This window comes from Rhinoderma darwinii, chromosome 1 (genome assembly GCF_050947455.1).
Source record: "Rhinoderma darwinii isolate aRhiDar2 chromosome 1, aRhiDar2.hap1, whole genome shotgun sequence".
Taxonomy (NCBI): domain Eukaryota; kingdom Metazoa; phylum Chordata; class Amphibia; order Anura; family Rhinodermatidae; genus Rhinoderma; species Rhinoderma darwinii.
In genome coordinates, this window is record NC_134687.1 from 478540009 (window position 1) to 478553812 (window position 13804).

The 13804-nt window shown below is 40.0% G+C and overlaps 1 protein-coding gene across 5 annotated transcripts in view; it reads left to right on the forward strand.

Annotated features, from left to right (window-relative positions):
• The window catches only part of CLIP1 (CAP-Gly domain containing linker protein 1), a 125444-nt gene that overhangs the window by 46648 nt on the left and 64992 nt on the right, over positions 1-13804 (forward strand). For all 5 annotated transcript variants that reach the window (XM_075834150.1, XM_075834158.1, XM_075834180.1 and 2 more), the window contains exons 4-8: positions 2220-2344; positions 4198-4432; positions 6078-6275; positions 10048-10151; positions 11906-11966. In XM_075834150.1, coding sequence (XP_075690265.1) covers positions 2220-2344; positions 4198-4432; positions 6078-6275; positions 10048-10151; positions 11906-11966 — 723 coding nt within the window. The remainder of the gene's footprint in view (positions 1-2219; positions 2345-4197; positions 4433-6077; positions 6276-10047; positions 10152-11905; positions 11967-13804) is intronic.

Sequence of the window (13804 nt, forward strand, 5' to 3'; positions counted from 1 at the left end):
CTAATAATGCATAGTCTCGAACAGTTCTCCATGTCATCAAGTTTAGCCCGCAATGTAGACCGTTGAGACTCCAGAGTGTCAACTCTAGATCTAAGATGAGTCACCACATCTTCTAGGTCAGATATGCGTCGTTCAGACTCAGTAGCCCTTTCACGTAATGTGTGCACATCAGCCCTAAGGAGTCCAAAGTCTGTCTGAAGAGCGTCTATCTTTTCGTTTAGTACCATTCAGGATTTTGTAATAGCTTTTGGAACATCTACATCTAACATACACTATTCAGTGGGAGAGTCAACAAGAGAGGTGGATGCCTCCTGAGGGCCGCGACGTGCATGACCCAGACACAGCTCGACGATTTCTTCATCTTGTCGGTAATCTTGTATTGTCTGGAGGGTGACGTCACAAGTAGACCACAGTCTTTAGAGATGTATAGGAACAGAGAGAACGACTCAGGCTAGTGCACTCAGAAATATACTTAAAAAAATCACTGGCATAGGGAAGGGGGAGGGGGGGGGGGGGAGTCCTCCAGGTGTTACATTCCAGTCACATATCCAGGCAATATATGAGTAATATAGGTGGGGACCAAAGGCAAGTTGTGCTGTACCCCATCAGCAAGCCGAACACAGTATCCACTCCCCACACCTTGACTGTAAATCGTGTCCCAGGAGGGCCAGGGATGAGAAAAGCAAAATGGCGGCTGCACCTTTGATACCTTCTGTTAGATATGGGTCATCCATGTTCCCCCTGTACTCCACAAGGCCCCAGGCAGTGATGTTGGGTAAGCGCAGCACCTGCTGCTCATCCAGGCTGCAAATGTAGGCCTCATCTGACCGCCGTCCTACCGGAAGTGTAGTCTGCGCACTTCCGGTAATAAATTTAGCCCGGGGATCCGGCTTCCCAATTACGATTAGGGCATCAAAATGCTCCCCAAGTCAGAGGTAGTACAGTAGTGTAGAGAGCCATGTCTTCACTAGCCCTGGGAGAGAGGATGAACAAGGATGGTAGGCGTCCCCGGCAGAGCTCTTCAGACCCACGACTTCTCCCACCAGTGTCTGGTCACGCCCCCCCCCCCAGAAAGCGCCTCCAAAATAGTGGAAGCTGTTTTTAGCTAGAAAGGTGACCAACGCCTTACTAATGCCTTTGGATTTAGAATGGGATGTCATAAAAGCTCCTGTAGGTGTAATGTGTAGGCATCCCAATACTTTTGTCCACATAGTATATCCTATTACACAAGATTTACTTTCTCCACTCAACAGATGCCTCTCCCTGCTCTTGCACTGATCACTCTGAATTTACTGATTAAAATCTGTACACAAGATGGATTAGATTATAGCTGCTGCCCGTAGAAATCTATAGAAAAGGGAGGTGGCGGAGGGAGCTGATGGAGAAAGACACACCGATACTGCTGCAGCTTCTAGTAGCTGTTTTATCTCACCCCAGTGCTGGATTCACAGCTACACTGCTCATTACTGCTGTATAATGTCCTCCATGCTGCTGCTGCTTCTTCTATATGTGTAATACATAGATCAGGATTCTCCACTCTAGCTTCTATTATGTTTTCCATACACCGCACAGTCTCCTCCCCTCTGTAACTGAGTTCAGGGAAAGCTGACTATTCGAGATGGAGCCTACAAAAGGGGAAAACTTCTGAAAATGTAATATAATGGCCAGAAATAGTGCTATTCCTCAAGTACACACGACTGCTTATTCAGAAATTCACCTGAATGGTATAGGTACGCTTTAATGACCTAGTCAGTTGAGGGAGTTTCTGCATTGTGATGGAGTAAATAAGTATAGATCTTTAACAGTCCTCTAGATCTCTTGCAGTAGTGTTGTCACTGCTATAAATGGTTTCACTGTCAAATTTGTGAATTCTACCTGTACAGGTCCATGTTCTTTTTTTCATTATGTCCATTATTAGAAGGCGTAAAGAGTCTCCTAGTTCAAGCCAATGATTACTGTGTGTCACTTAGCACCTACACACCACATGTTAGGGGAGGAAATTAAGAAACCGTAAGGCATCTATTCTTGCAGGAAAAATATATTGGCATTATTTGATTTTCATGACCAATCCGCTTGTTCATCCCTGAGATATACAAGACCTGGTAATGTACTGATTTTTAATTGTAACATGTAAAGTGGAAATCTCCTTACATGTATGGTTGTTTAACATGATGTCATGATGTTTTGACCAGTTGCTATTTCTGACACTACATTTTTAGGTAAGCGGTTCAAAAGCTGGAGTTATACGGTTTCTGGGGGAGACCGATTTTGCCAAAGGAGAGTGGTGTGGTGTTGAGCTAGATGAACCTTTAGGAAAAAATGATGGAGCGGTGGCTGGCACAAGGTAAGCTTTAATTTTTGATGATTTATTTTTAGTATTTGTGTTTCTTTCATTCAAATCTTCTTACCAGAAGAAAATTAAAGTTGACCCACTGGAACAACCCCTCTCCTTATGCCTTACTAGTGCATATGGACCCGATGGAGGGGGGACCCCTGCTCAGGGCCCCTATTCTATTAACCAGAGCAGCTCTTGCTCTGGTGGAATCGGCGCAACCATGTGGCCACCTGCAGCTTCAGCTGCTGGATTGTGACAATCTACTGATCACCAGCAGGTCTGTATTTAGAAAAGGGTAGACGCTACAGCTGGCCATACACTTTAGACTGACAGGCTATGTACACCTTTTGAAGTGTTTTTATTTATTTATTTATTTATTTAAATAAAAATGTCTTTCAGTGTGATTGGTGCAACTTTCAAAATACTTTATTAAAAAATATTTTTACTTGAGATACAGCAGCTTTGTATTCTGTATACAGAGCAGCTGTATCAGACACTAAGACCTGAACCCGTCAGGTCCACGGGACTGACAAGTTTAGTGAAAGCTGCACAAAACACGGAAACATTTATATATATATATACACACACACACAATTTCAAAGGTGTACATAGCCTTTAAGTCATCCAAACCTGCTCGGATCGGCCAACCATGTCGTGTATGGAAGCAAGGTGTCTGGCCCCAATGGCAGATGTGGGGAGCATTGGGGAATCAAAATTTTGCATGATGTTTAACATGCTGTATACTTTGTTCCAATGATAGATAAGCTGCTCCCAGAGGTGTTTGACAGTGACTTAATCCCCTCTTTGCAGTGAAATTAACATGCATGCATTTACTTTTGATCTTCTAATTAAGTGAAGGGGGCTAGGCTACAATTCCCAGCACACCTGGTGGCAGGAAGAACTTTTGTGCAGAAAATATCTACCCCATTGTTACTAGGATCAGTGGGGGTCCTTGTAGTGAAACCCCAACAATCGGAAAATGATAGTATATCCTAGCGAAATGTGATGGGCAAACCTCGAAGTATCAGATAAGAAGACTTTGCTAGCTAGTTCTGGGGTCCTTCCTTTACAGATAGTTTAAGTATAATTTTTTCATTTTCACTTCGCAGCCTTCACCTTTCTTCGGTGTAGATCACTGTGCTGCTTCTGCTAATTTAGTTGGCCAGTGAGGGCAACGTCCCAGAATACCTTTCCCCATACAAAAGTTAAAGGGAATGGAAATGTTTGATCTCATTGCTTTAGTGAATTGCATCTTCGTCTCATAAAAGGGACGAAAATAGCATTTTAGTTGTTTTTTTTTTCCTTCTAGAAAAAGTTTTCTCCTTACTACATTTTGACTGGGAGTATTCATTAAATATATGGGTTGTCTTGGATTTGATCATACATGTAAACATTGCACCTGTTGGTGCACGCCATACAGTAATTTAGTGACCCCATTACCCATTCTTTCCCAGCTCCAGAAAGACCACATAACCTCTTTATGGAGTTCTTTTTTGTCGAAGGGGATAGCTTAGGTTTGTTAAAATTACAGTTTGTGCTGTTTGCACACTGGATTATTACAGGAAATTATTCACTTATTTTTAAATGTGCAGAAATGTTTAATCACGAAACTTCCTGATAATCTGTATTTGTGTGAGCTGTAAAATTATTTACTAGTGCTGCATGGGAGTAGAGCTTTTATCCTAAAAGTAAAATACAACTCTCTCTACACCTGATGCGGTGTGATTGATAATCTGACGCTTTTACAAAAATCCTTGTACTTCAGTTTTTATCTTTGATCTTTTGGAAGAATGTGTCGAAGGGCAGGTGTCTGTATGAGGCAAGGAAAGCATACATCGTTATGTCTCCTCTACTTTATTCAGGTATTTTCAGTGCCAGACAAAGTATGGCTTATTTGCACCTGTACATAAAGTTACACGAATTGGTTTTCCATCAACTACCACAGCTAAAGCCAAAACCACCGTAAGAAAAGTACCTGCGACACCTACAACACCTACAACACCAGCATCTCTAAAACGCAGTCCAAGTGCATCTTCTATAAGCTCCTTGAGCTCGATTTCATCTTCAGTGAGCAACAAACCAAGTCGTACTGGACTGGTAAGTGGTGGTGGTGGAGGAAATCTGTAAGTTAACTTGTTCCCTTTTAACCCCTTAATGACAAGGCCATTTTGCGTGTTAATGACCAAGGATTTTTTTTTTAGTTTTTTCACGGTCGCATTCCATGAGTCTTAACTTATTTTTTTATTCCGTCGACATAGCCGTATAAGGGCTTGCTTTTTGCGGGACGAGTTATATTTTGTATTTGCACCATTTTTAGATGCTTCTAATATATTGATTAACTTTTATTAACTTTATTTTAGGAGAGAATTGAAAATAAGCAGCTATTCCAGGATTAATTTTCACGTTATAAATTTAGGCTGTTTACTATGCAGCGTAAATAACATGCTACCTTTATTCTATGGGTTGGCACGATTACGGGGATACCAAATATGTAAAGGTTTTATGTTTTCCTACGTTTGCACAATAAAAACCCTTTTAGAAAAAAAATTACTTGTTTTTGCATCGCCGCATTCCAAGAGCCGTAACTTTTTTTATTTTTCCGTCAATGTGGCCGTATGTGGGCTTTATTTTTGCGGGCCAAGGTGTAGTTTTCATTAGTACTATTTTGGGGTACATAGGACTTATAGATTAACTTTTATTACATTTTTTTATGGGGGAATGGGAGAAAAAAGAGAATTTTGCTGTTTTTTTGCGTTTTTTTTTTTTGGACGCCGTTTACCCGGCGGTTTAATTAATGTGTTCATTTTATTGTTCAAGTCGTTACGATCGCGGGGATACCATGTTTGTGTATGTTATTTGTTTTAACACTTTTACTAAATAAAACAACTTTTTGGGCAAAAAAAGTAGTTTTATTTTATTTTGACTGTACATTTTTTTTATTTTTTTTTCACAAACTTTATTTAACTGCTTTTAAATTTTTTTTTTTTTTTTTAGTCCCACCAGGGGACTTCACTATGCGATGTGCCGATCGCATATATAATGCTTCGGTATACTTAGTATACCAAAGCATTATTGTAAAACTGACAGACAATCTATTAGGTCATGCCTCCGGTATCGCCTAACAGGCATTTGCTGAAGACAGACCTGGGGGTCTTTGTTAGACCCCCGGCTGCCATGGAAACCTGACGGCGACCCGCGATTTCTTTGCGGGGGCGCTGATCGGGTTACAAAGGGAGCTCCCTCCCTCTGTCAAACACATTAGATGTCGCTGTCGCTATTGACAGCAGCATTTAATGGGTTAAACTGCTGGAATCGGCGCGCGCTTCGATTGCGGCAGGAGCCAGGCTGTGTATAACAGTCGTGCTCCTGCCGCTGATCGCGTGGGTAAACTGTTAGTACCCGCGCAATATATCCATCCTCCTGCGCGAACTAGCAGCTGCAGAGGACGGATATATCCGTCCTTCGGCGTTTAGGTTAAAAAAAAATTTTTTTTTTTAAAAAAAGACTGTTCGTGTTTTTATGTAATTTATCCAGTTGTCCAAAAAATATCATTATCTTCTGGAGACAAAATAGTTATTTTATTATAATGTTTTCTTAGAATTTCTATTAGTCTTTATTTCTTTTGCACATCTTTATGGGTGCAGTTTTTTTTATATATTTAGAAATTATACAACACTGGGTGCAGGTTTTTTACGTAATTTTTACTTTGGATAACATTACTTTCTGTACTTACAATATACAGTTGACAGAAACTTCCTCAAGATATGCAAGAAAAATATCTGGTACCACAGCTCTCCAGGAGGCTCTGAAAGAGAAGCAGCAACATATAGAGCAGCTGCTGGCTGAAAGGGACATGGAGAGGGCTGAAGTTGCTAAAGCTACAAGTCATGTTGGAGAAGTGGAACAGGAGTTGGCTGTAATACGAGATGGACATGACCAGGTATGAAAATCTATGGGTATGATTTACCCTATATATGTTTAGAATTTAGAGTGCTCTTTCTCTTGTTTTATGTTAAGGACAACAGAGAAAATAAAAGAGATTAATAAAGTAGCTAAAATTGACCAAGTTACTTCAGCAGAGTTCTCGAACATTAGTAAAATGTACACATAAATCAATAAACTAATCAAAACTAGCAAAACTCTTAGGGCTAGCTCACAGAGTATTTTGGCTCAGTTTTTTACGTGGAAAGCGCGGAAAAAAAAACCGCCCAAAATCGCCTCCCATTGATTTCAATGGGAGGTGAAGGCGTTTTTTTCACAAACATTTTTACCCACGGCGCCCAATGAGCGCAGGCCAAACACTTAGCGAAAAACACGGCAAGGCCTTAATATACGTTTTGTTTAACCCGTTAGTGACCGCCCATAGGTGTTTTTACAGCGGCCACGAACAGGCTTTATTCCGATGCAATTGACTTTTTACGGTGCTGCATCAGAATAAATAATCACCGCCGGGAGCAGTTAAATCTCCATGCTCTCCGCTACCGGAGGTAGATGAGGGCTGGGAGCAGACCTGCTCGTACTGGCTAGATCAAAATAAGTATCGTTCTCGTCCGTTTAATCCTTCAGATGCGGCACTCTATAACGAGCTTGGCATCTGAGTGGTTTTGGTGGGAGGGGGCTCCCTCTATCACCCCATCATCACCCTACCATAAGATCGTAGGGTGCCGGTGTCTTCTATGGCAGCCGGGGCCTAATAAAGTCCCCCAGGTCTGCCTCTAGTCAATGCCTGCTAGGCCATGCCTCTGGTATTACACAGCCATGCAGTAATACACTGCAATACAGAAGTATTGCAGCATACACTGCAATACAGAAGTATTCCAGTGTATTAGAAAAGCGATCAGGTTATTGCACAGTAAAGTCCTCCAGTGGAACTAATAAAAAAGTTTAAAAAAAAGTTTAATAATAAATAAAAATACAAAGTGAAAAAAAAAATGAACCCCCCCCCCCCCTATTATAAAGCCATTACATTATTTAACCCTCTCGGCGAATGCCATAAAAAATAAAATAAAAAACAATGCAAGAATTGCTGTCTTCTGTGCATCCTGCCTTAAAAAAAAAAGTGTGATTTAAAATGCTGCATATACTCCAAAATACCAATAAAAACTACAAGCCTTCATACAATTTGCATTGGCGGAAAAATAAAATAGCTATGGCTCTTCAAATATGGAGATGCAAAAAAAATTAATTTTGAAAAAAAAAAAGGGTTTTTACTGTGTAAAAGTAGTAAAACATAAGAAAACTATTAATTTGGTATAGTTGCAATCATAACAACCACGCGGTAAACGCCATAAATCTAGGATCCAAAAAAAGTGTGGTGAAATTGCTGTTTTTTTTTTCTATCCCTTCCCCAAAAAAAGTAAATAAACGTTAATCAATAAATTATATGTACCCCAAAATGGTGCTATTAGCCTTATACATCTATGTTGATGCAAAAATAAAAAAAGTTATAGTTCTTGGTGTATTTTTTATTTTTTTTTCTTCCACAAGGTGGGAAGTATTTAAAATTAAATAATAATTTGACGTTTTCCTATGTTGGCCACCAGAGAGAGCACTTCCCAAAATTACAACACGGTGAATCAGGTAAAGCAACCTGACTCGCAGCTGCTGTAAATGTGGGAGGTAGACTTACCCCCCTCCAGAGCTCTAGGACACACCAAAAAGCTGAGAATGATGAAAGTCAAGAGGGAACACTCTGTGGTGAATGACTTTTCATTTGACAGGTTCACACGGCGTGTCTTTTACTCGGTTTTTGGCACATTTTATGTGGCAAAAAACGTTTGATTAACTTCTTCCCGCGCTGCACCGCAACTGTACGTCTTGGAGAGGGCTTGCTTCCCGCACCAGGACATACAGTTGTGGAGCGGTTCCCGGCGCACACTGTCCTGACGGACAGTGTCCGGGAACCAGGAGGTTAGCTGTCCCCGACAGCTGACACTCCAGTCTTGCCGGTCATCGGACCATCGCCGCTGATTTCGGCAATTAACCCCATAAATGCGTCGACCGATTGTGATTGCCGCATTTAAGGGGTTTGAAGCACATCGGCAGCCCCCACAAAGTGATTGTCGTGGCAATCGGTGGCCAGACAATGGCCTTCGGGTTGCCATGTACGGAAGCCTCGGAGGAGCAGTTGTTAGTAATATGAAAAATAAACAATACTTCTACTCGCCTACAGCAGACCTCTGTCTTCTCCCCTGCGCCGCAATAGAAACAAGAGGTCAATGATCTGGGACGGGAACTAGAGAGGCATCAGAAACCTTAATAGTTATTAATAATTCTGGCGCATCAAGGAGCTCCCCCACACATGCAGCAGTTCAAAAAAATAAAACACCCCGTACGTACACACACACACACACACACACACACACACACACACACACACACACACACACACACACACAATCCTCCCTCCACACACACGCTCATACTCCCATCCCCCCCCCGCAAACACTCATACTCCCCCCCCCCCCCCCCCCACCACACACACACACACACACACAGTGTAAATAGTAAAAAAAAATGATGTGATATATTTTAAAAATGTAAAATAAAAAAAGGGAAATACATTTTAGGAAAATGCGAATGTAATTTTATTTTTGACATCTGGTGCATGTCACTGGGTAAACACACCTGTGTCACGGTCAAAGTCGCCGTGTGGCCCCAGCCTAAAACTATATAAATATTATTTATTAGGTAGAAATAATAATAAACTTTATTTATATGACAAAAAAAAAAGTATTTAGATAGATGATTATTAGAATATATTTATTATGCATGCGATAGATAGGTAGGTAGATATGAGATGGATACATAGATAGATATGAGATATGTATTGTCACAATGGTAACATGCCCAGAGACCTCGCTGATTTGTCTCTGGGCAGAGCCCCGTGATGGTAGCGGTCTAGAGACAGCTGTATCACGGAGCTATATGCCACTACAGAGCGGCAGTGTATATCTGCAGGACGTTTAGGAACATCCCTGCAGTTAATTGTGGACATTTATAGTCTATGGGCGGTCCGCAACTGGTTAACAAAATATTGGTACAGAAAAATAAATATTTATTTTTTTACTTTTTGACCTTGTAGAACCAGAATATTTGCCAGTGATTTAGGCAAATCTAATCAGCTCTCCCATGGGAGGAAAGTAACTCCCCATATTTTAGTTTTCTGAACCACTGAGGCTGTGCCCTGTGGAAAGCAGCAATTCAAGATATACCTGAAGCCACATCTAAATTCCTATGTTTTGAGTGGAGTTTGGCTGTTAAGGACATCTGTCACCATCTTTGCGTTACTATCAATGTTATATGCTCTAAATATATTCTCTTGGTAGGATTCAATGAAATAATGACTCATGTCTTTTATGAGTCCTGTTATGACTTTTATTTAAGACATTTTACTGAGTCTATGTAATTTGCCTGTCTACGAATGAATTCCCGTTCACGGTTTCTCTGCTGTGAATATTCAAAACACTTAGAAAAACTGTTTTTTGGAGACTATGCTGATTTGAAGCCGGTTATTTTTAATGTTTTTGTTTAATAACTAATGTAAATCACTGTGTAAAAGGATACATTTGTATCCCCCCACATTGGCACTAAATGCTATATTGAATTTTGCAGTATGTTCTTTATATTAGCCAGCTTTTTTATTTTTAAAAATGTAATCCATGAGTGTGTTCTTTTTTTGGCCATGTCAATGTATGTATTTTTTTTTACAGTATGTGATGGAAATGGAGGCTAACATGGATCAGTTACGAACTATGGTCGAAGCTGCAGACCGAGAAAAAGTAGAACTTCTAAATCAGCTTGAAGAAGAGAAGAGGTATCCGTTAAATGTTGTCCGCTTACTTTCAAGGGCGTACACATGAAAGGGAATCTGTCACTAGGTTAATGCTGCCCTTTTTGAGAGCTGAGATACCAATGAGGCAACCCAGTCCTATATGAGGGAAAATATGCAGCTGAATAAACTAACTGTAAAAACCCCTGACAGGAATAATAGTGACAGCCATCCTCGGCAATGCAAAAATTAGCACACAAGGCTACGATATACAAAATGACAACTTTATTGTATACAATAATCACAAATCTTTTAAAATTGCTGAATTAAAAAGGAAAGCCGCCATGGGCAGCAATGATACCAAGTAAAATCAGGCAGTAACACAGAATCCATGAAAGAGTGCACAAGAGAGGCCGTGAAATAAAGTACATATATGCATGTGCACCCAGCAACTAATGCAGAGCAGACCATCATCACAAACCATAGCATAGCATACCTATTGAACGTACTGATGCCCGTTGTCCTCCCCCAGGGACCTTAACTCCTTAGTGACTGCAGTCATCTTACTCTGCTCAGCACTTGCAAATGTTGGTCGGGACATTTGTATCTTAATGTATTGCTATTAACTATTTATATACTGGTATGTAATAGTGTCACACGTTTTATGGATTCTGTATTATTCCCTGATTTGACTCTGTATTTTTGCTGCCCATGGCGGCTTTCTTTTTAATCCAGCAATTTTAAAAGATTTGTGATTATTATATACAATAAAGTTGTATTTTGTGTTAATTTTGTATATTGTATCCTTGTGTTCTCATAATTTTTGTAGGTAATATACCTGTCCGAGTGCAGCACTGTGTCACTTATCTTGAAATATTCAGCAGTTTTCATACATTTGTTTATGTCCTGCAGCGCTGTGCTTGCACTGGAAGTCCTCGATATGTTGTGCGCGCGCTCTGCACGCCTCTAAATTCATGAGCTGCGGCTCCCGCCGTCCACACGCCGCTGTTTGGCAGCTTTGGGGAGAAAGCGGTCAATCAACGGGGGGAGTCTCAGCTCATGAATACAAGTCACACAGCTTTTGTGTCGCGCTGCAGGAGATAAACTACAGAATATTGCAGGGTATGTGATCCAGCGCTGGAATCGGGGTCTCTGTCACTACTTTTATGCTGCCCTCAAATAGGGCAGATTATTAACCTGGTGACAAATTCCCTTCAAACATAGAAATACCCATGTGCATTTTGTGCACTCCTTGTCTGTGTTCTCCTTACTGTGCAGCAGCATCTTGAACATAAAAGATTTTCTGTATAAATCTAAATGTATATCACAAAGTTGACTCTTGTTAAACTCTTTGAAATATACATTGTGTTTAAGATGAGAACCGTTATAACCGTTGTAATATGAATTTAGATTAGTCTATGTTAATTCTTCAGCCCTCTCTCTCTATTTATGGCTCTTAAGTTTTAAAGTAGGCGGGACTGCATGTGTAAATAATGAAGAGGGGCGTCACAGCCCCTTTTATAGTGCTGATTGGGGGGTCTCGGAGGTCAGACCCCCCACTGATCAAACATTTATAGACTATCCTAAGGACACTGCCCTTTTAACAACATCTTACAGTATAAACCCACAGATTGCTTTACCTATCTTGTATTAGCTGGAGATGCACTAGAGTTTATTCTCCATTGATGTCTAAACCTGCATTAAGAATTCTGAGTATCCGAGTGTCTAGAGTTCTGAAAATCTCAACGCAGTTTATTCCTCCTTTTAAGCATTCGGTAATCATGATTTTGTTTATTCAGGAGGGTTGAAGATCTCCAGTTCCGTGTTGAAGAAGAGTCCATTACCAAGGGAGATTTAGAGGTAAAAGAGAAAAGCATATTTTAAATCCTCACAAAGTTTGCGCCACATAAATACAGAGCTTGTGAAGTAGATTGTGATAGGGAAAACACTTCAGTTAATAAACATGTTCTCTCAAACTGGAGCAGCCCAGACCTTCCAAATGTAAACCCAATAGTTCCATCATCTTTACTGGTTGGTAATGTCTCTTGCTTGCTGTTGCTTTTTTACAATCTGAAATCAAACTCAATAAAACTTTTGATGCTTGCAAAACTGGAGTTGAAGTAAAGATGGCTGTTTTCAGATAACCCATGATTGTTTGCTGGCTTTCAAGTCATCTCCAGTTTTCTAAACATGTACAGCATTGAATCTAAAAATGTAAAAGTTTTCCTTTCCATTTTGCTTTCTTTGAGAAACGCTAATTTAGTTAACCTCAGTGAGTTAAATGTAGCCTTACTATCAAATGCTAAATTAGCCAGTTTTTATTATAAAACTGTTTATGACCATGTTAATTGCTTGCATTTATTCCATAAAATTACATTTCAACATTTAAGTTCATGTTATTATTTACTTTTTACATGTTAAAATCTCATGTATCATGTTTTTCCCCTTTGTTTAATTGTTTTCACAATCCAGTTGTTAAGTGAACAAAAAGAGGACAGGAACCTGGAATAAATTGTGACCATATTCACCAAACATTTCGGTCAGAGCAAGGAAACTGAGGAAGACTATTTTACATAAATAATCTTACACACTAATAACTGCTTTTAAAACTAAAGCTTTAATTCATTGGTGCATGCTGCTTTTATGAAGTGATCAGTCTTGTTACTAAACTAAATGATACTACAAAAAAACTTTTCTAGTGCAGTGTATTTAAGGAAGTTTAGATCGTATTCGTAATCCTTAGTTAAAAAATAAGGCAACTATAATAATGTGCTAGTAATAGGTGGACACCAGTAAAAACGTTTACCATTGGAGCTGTAAATGTTTTGAACTCCTTTACCTCACACAAGGGGATTAAAACAAGGGGATTTATCAGCATAGGAGTTTAGTTTTGTTCAGTGCCTAGTTGGGTTACATTTTAAGCTGGTCTTGAGATGCACACAGGGATTTCTAATGATATCCTTGTCTCTTAACTATCTATGTTTAAGGCTGGGATTTGACATTGCGGTACAGATGCAAAAAAAAAATTTGCAAATTGTGCAAAACCTTACTGTTTTTCTGCAATCTTCATAAAATTGCATCAAAATGGTGTGGGTTTTTTTCCAGCGAGTAATGCATTGAACCGCGACGTGAGATCCCAGCCTAAAATTTATTTAAATATACACCATTCAGTCTCAACATTAAAACCACTGACGGGTAAAGTGAATAAAATTTATTCTATTATCACAATGGCACCTGTCATTAACATCCGCACAAAAACTGTGCGCCGGAATCTTCATGGCAAGGGTTTCCATGGCTGACCAGCTGCATGCAAGCCTTGCATAACCAAGCATAATCCAAAGCGTCAGATGGAGTGCTGTAAAGCACGTTGCAAGTGGACTTTTGAGCAGTGGAAACGTGTTCTGTGGCGTGACAAATCACACTTCTCTATCTCGCAGTCTGATGGACAAGTCTGGGTTTGATGAATGCCAGTATAACATTATCTGGCTGACTGCATTGTGCTAACTGTAAAGTTTGATGGAGGAGGGAAAATGCTATGGGGTTGTTTTTCAGGCGTTGGCCTAGGCCCTTTAGTTCCATTGAAGGGAAATCTTAATACTTCAGCATACCAAGAGATTTTGGACAATTTTATGCTTCCAACTTTGTAGGAACAGTTTGGGGAAGGCCCATTTCTGTTCCAGCTTGATTGTGCCCCAGTG